We start from the raw sequence: 4,914 nt of genomic DNA on the forward strand, positions 1-4,914 counted from the left end.
TTAGTAGTTTACTTATATCTCAGTTGAACCTTAATGTGAAAGACAACACTCATGCACTCAAACAACATCCAAACAGTTTTCTCAGCAGTCGTTCTGTTGCGATTTTATAGTTTAACATGCACTCAAAAACAATATTAAGAAAACATAACATAGATTACAGCATGTGTCTCTTTGCAGGCTTACAGCATTTCTTAGCTAGCCCCTTTGTAAAAAGGAACTCAGGTGTGCAATGCATCCTTAACCACATCTACAGTGCTAAGAGGGGTTGTCAAAATTTAATGTGCAGCTATGTTTCTGCTTGGCTGCTTCTCAGTCATCACTGTCAGACCATGGATGATCTGTGCATGCCTGTAAGAGAACATAAGAGTTTAAATAAAACAAACTTTTTCAATGTCATTTTTAAAAATAAACAATATCGTACGCTATATTTAGCATCTTTTTTAGGGATATACATTCAAATATTGAAGCAAGGGAACATTTGCATTCCCATTTTAATCAATAATTAACTGATAACATCGTTTCATTATTATGAAAACAACACATGAAAGCTGTTTCTTTCTAATGTTTACTCTCTTTGCTTTATCCCTCTCCATTTCATCTGATCCTTACCTGTCTGTATTCAAATCGGTCCTGTAGATAACGGTTTCCCAGACCAGTAATGTGGCCTACATTCTGTTTGGAGAGTCCGGCTATCCTGGCCGTGAAGTCGAGTGTGAAAGCCAGTTTGACCAGCTCAGGTGCTGTTGGTAAGACAGTTGGAGGTTTTTGGGTCGATGAACCTTCTTTCTCAACATATGCATCAGCAAGCTTTTGGAAGGAAGAGTATGTCATCTGCTGAAAGAAGGAGCTCAGGGTGGGGTTATCTTTCATCTGTAAGACATAAGGAGAAGAGGAGGTCTGTTAATACAATCTGCTTTTGATTTACTAAAATAAACATGAAGTCAACAGCTACTGAACAGTTATACAAAATGGGATAAAAAGCTAATTACAATTTAATAGAGTGCAAGGCTATCTTATCAGGAAGCCTAAATAATCATTAGCTGTAGCTGAGAGAACAGAAAGCTTTTAGTCTGATTCATGATGGGTCCAACTAATGATCATTTACATTATTGATTAGCAACCCATTTATTTTCTCTTTGTACTGATTGTTTGGTCTATAAAATGTCAGAAAATTAAAAATGCTCATAGCTCAAATGTGGATAATATCTCTAAAGGCCATATTTACATGTGCAAATGTTTTTGAAATATACCAAAAACAATTTATGATCCAATAATACAAAGAAAAGCAGCAAATCCTCAGACTTATGAAGCTGTCGTCATGAAATCTTTAGTATTTATGCCTGATCACATTTCTAAATAGTTTGTATTGCCAAATGCAGCCATACTTATTTAATGTGTGAACCTGTTGTATGAAAAAACAAAAAACCAACTGTAGTTTCAAAACACGCTGACATGCTGCTAAGTAGAACTTTGCATATTTAACTTTACACCTCTTCCTGTTCTCATGTAGGCCTCGTTTACTACTATTCTTATTGTAAAAACAGAAAACATGCAGGAGTAAATGCCCATGACAAATTCACAAAAACCCATTAAGTATTGCAGACAAACACAGGCACTTGAACATGAATTTGTGAAGGAGTTTGTACTTTTTCACTGGAGTTGGTAATGGTTATCTTTATAATAATTTGAGATTTATTAGTTAGCTTTTGTTTTCTGTTAAAACACAGTTTATCTGTGTAATTAAAAACAATTTAAATTCAAGGCATTATATACAGGCCGACTATTTCACATAAAGTATTTCAATATTTGTAATTTTCCAAGACTGACAGTTAATACCAACCTTGACATCTATGGCATCACCCTGTTCCTTCATCAGAGCAATGATCCTGTTAATTACTTCCTCTGAGACCAAACAGAAAGAAGAAGTGTAATTAATGCTCTGAGCAGTTCACAACATTGTTCACACCACAGTCTGCTACATGTAACAATGTGGGTTTAATGCAGGCGACCGTGGCTCAGGGGGTTGGGAAGCATATCTGTAACCGGAAGGTCGCCGGTTCGATCCCCGGGCTCTCTGTCCTGGTCGTTGTGTCCTTGGGCAAGACACTTTAATACCTATACATTGTTCCAGATATTTGTTGTTGGCGATAGTTAAAGCCGATGCACCTCTAACTTTGTCATCTGCGGCAGCTGTGGCTACAACTGTAGCTTGCCTCCACCAGTGTGTGAATGTGAGAGTGAATGAATATGGCATTGTAAAGCCTTTGGGTGCCTTGAAAAGCGCTATATAAATCCAATCCATTATTAAAAAAAAAAAATGAATTAATTATTATTATTTAAGTGTATGGTATAGTTACATTTTTAGCACAAACCTTCCATTTGGTTTAGTAGTTGTTCTACTTTTCTTTCATCAAATTTGTTGGCAATACTGAAGTATTTTCAGACTGACATGTACATGACTTAAATTTAGAGAACTAAACAGTTTCTTACCATCTGAAAGTGGTGCAACCTCTTCTTTTTCTTTGACCTCATGGACAATTTTTTCCAGTTCCTCTGACACCTTCTCATAATAAGAGTATGTTGGTGTTACACTGACAACAGCTGCAAAATGAAGATTTGGTTATTTTTAAATGTGTATTTTTTTGTATTCCAGTGATTTGGCTTACTATAAAAATGTAAAAAAATAACATTGATTATTAACTAAGGTCAGTTCTCCCACAGACATACCTTCAACTCCAGTGATGTCAGCAGGTTTGTTTGGTTTTGTCAGAGATGGCTGCCTTTTTGAGAATCTTCTTCTTAGGGACTTTTTTCTTGTTGACTTCTTTGGTAAAGTGACTGGTGTAATGGGCAAGCAGTTAGTTACTGTCTCAGAGGACTTGGACTTGTCTGGTGGACTGTCCTGCTCATCGTCTTTATCCTCATTGTCCTTCCGGGTGAAAAAGCCAATTATATTTTTCCAAAATGAGGTTTTCTTGATCTTCTTTGATTTTTTTGTCGGTTTCTCTGGTTCTTCGGGACATTTCTCGGTTTGGTTTGCTACATGTTCGACCGGAGAGAACATATCAATTTCTTTGCCATCCACATTCTCAAGTGAAGGGGCCAAGTGAAGGGAAGGGTCGCTGGAATGATGTCTTTGTCTTTTTGGCACTGTCACCCATTTTTCTTTCCTCCCAGCCACTTTAAGCCCATGAGTGCCATCATTTAGGCTGAGGCTACGTTTTACGTATACCTCCAGGAGACGGACTGTATCCTTGGGAGGCACGGAAATCAACTGGCTGTGTGGAGGCCTTTGTTTTTCTTTCTCTGTTTCCATGTTGGACTCTGAAAGGTGAAACACAACACCACATATACAACACATCCTTAACACTTTTGAAGGATACGATTTCAATCCAAATGACCTGACAATGGATGGTATCATCTTCTCAATTGTAACAAACAAAACAAAACTGAACAAAACTGAGAAAAATGTAAACATTTGTAACAATTTTAGACCTTCAAATTAATAAATGTAGCAAGAAAGTAGTCGGCACAATAATCATTAATTTCAACTAAGATGGCAAATATTTTTTTTAGTCTGTTGTTAAATTGGAATAAATAATAGTAGGTAGCTCCATATAACCCGTATGGAGATATTTAACTTCCCTTATCTGAACAACAGCACAACCGAAAGCTAAACAGAAAAACAAATACGAATCTGGGACTTTCTGAAACCAGGTTGCTATTAAGTGTTCGTTAAATGTTTTACTTTAAACTACAAGCGGTAAAATTGTAGAGGCGGATTATACCATTAACAAGTTGGAGGAAGAAGAAAGACTGCAAAACAACAAGAAGAAACGCATTAGTACCATTAGCAGTAGGCCAAAATGTAGACTCACCTTCACACACCGCAAATATCTTAAATCTCTGCAAGGATCTGTGCAAGTCTGGCTACCACCACTCACGGTTCTTTTTAAAAAGTTATATACTCCAAAGTCCGGCTGCCTGCTCAAAAACCCACCTCCTAACTCCTTCGCAGAGTGGGCGGGAAGCTGGGAAAACACCACCTGTCTTCCTGCTTGCATTCGTGTCCAAAGTAGACGTCAGACTCAACGCGTGTTTACAGTTTCACCCTCGCTCTCGGTTCTGCTGTAAAACAATATATCCACCGGGTGCTTTAGCCGATTTTTACAGGAAGACATTTTGCTTCCTTTCAGCGGCTGCATTTAGAGGAAGCAGTACAAAACACGACGTTTTTAAAAATGACGTAATCATAGTGATTGTTTTTGGTTATATTTAGGTCATTCAACCACTCTTGCGCGTGTTTTTCTTGATTTGTGATAATATGTGGCTGTCTCTTTATGTATTCTAATACAGATGTCTTGGAAAAGTAATCACGAAACTACTTGTATTATAATAATAATATTATTATTATGATTAGCAATAGTAGTAGTAGTAGAGTAATAACATTGTTCTCATTTATTTGCCATTATGTCTTTAGTCCTGTGGTGGGATTCGTTTCCAAGGAAACTACTTAACTAACAATCAATATTAACTGTACTGTTTACTTTCCACTCACTTTTTAAAGAATATATTACAAATGTTCCAGAATTTATTTTTTGTTGTTATAGTTTAAAACCGAGCACCTCTAACATTTCACTTGGATTGCACCATTTGCTTTAATTTACTTTCATTAAAACCTTTATTCCCAAAAAACTGACTGGATGCTCTTGTGACAACATATGATAACACAGTTTCCAGGATTTTGTAATCACAACTTTTCCCTTGCAGTTTTCCAAACATAGAGCACTGTTATGCATTGTGGTGAAGTATTTCCAGGAAGTGGTTGTGATCAGACAAACTATTTTTGTTTAATTGTAAAACATGCCTATCCCTTATTTATGTGCTTACCTATCAACAGTCTTTCTGTCTGCA

At 36.7% G+C, this 4,914-nt stretch overlaps 1 protein-coding gene across 2 annotated transcripts; it reads right to left on the reverse strand.

Annotated features, from left to right (window-relative positions):
- Nucleotides 1–13: 13 nt before the first annotated feature.
- Nucleotides 14–4,213, reverse strand: LOC102292844. Of its 2 annotated transcripts, XM_042228809.1 has the most exons (6): nucleotides 3,879–4,212; nucleotides 2,728–3,324; nucleotides 2,491–2,601; nucleotides 1,841–1,902; nucleotides 610–870; nucleotides 14–348 (listed from the first exon to the last, which is right to left on the reverse strand). In XM_042228809.1, exons 2-6 carry the CDS (start codon nucleotides 3,314–3,316, stop codon nucleotides 310–312), a joined length of 1,062 nt encoding a protein of 353 aa, XP_042084743.1. In that variant the 5' UTR covers nucleotides 3,317–3,324; nucleotides 3,879–4,212; the 3' UTR covers nucleotides 14–309. The 2 variants fall into 2 exon arrangements, with proteins under 2 accessions (XP_042084743.1, XP_042084742.1); XM_042228808.1 differs by having other exon boundaries at nucleotides 2,728–4,213.
- Nucleotides 4,214–4,914: the final 701 nt, after the last annotated feature.

The sequence above is a fragment of the Haplochromis burtoni genome, unplaced genomic scaffold (genome assembly GCF_018398535.1).
Source record: "Haplochromis burtoni strain Fernald_Lab_line unplaced genomic scaffold, NCSU_Asbu1 Contig_353, whole genome shotgun sequence".
In the NCBI taxonomy this organism is placed as follows: Eukaryota; Metazoa; Chordata; class Actinopteri; order Cichliformes; family Cichlidae; genus Haplochromis; species Haplochromis burtoni.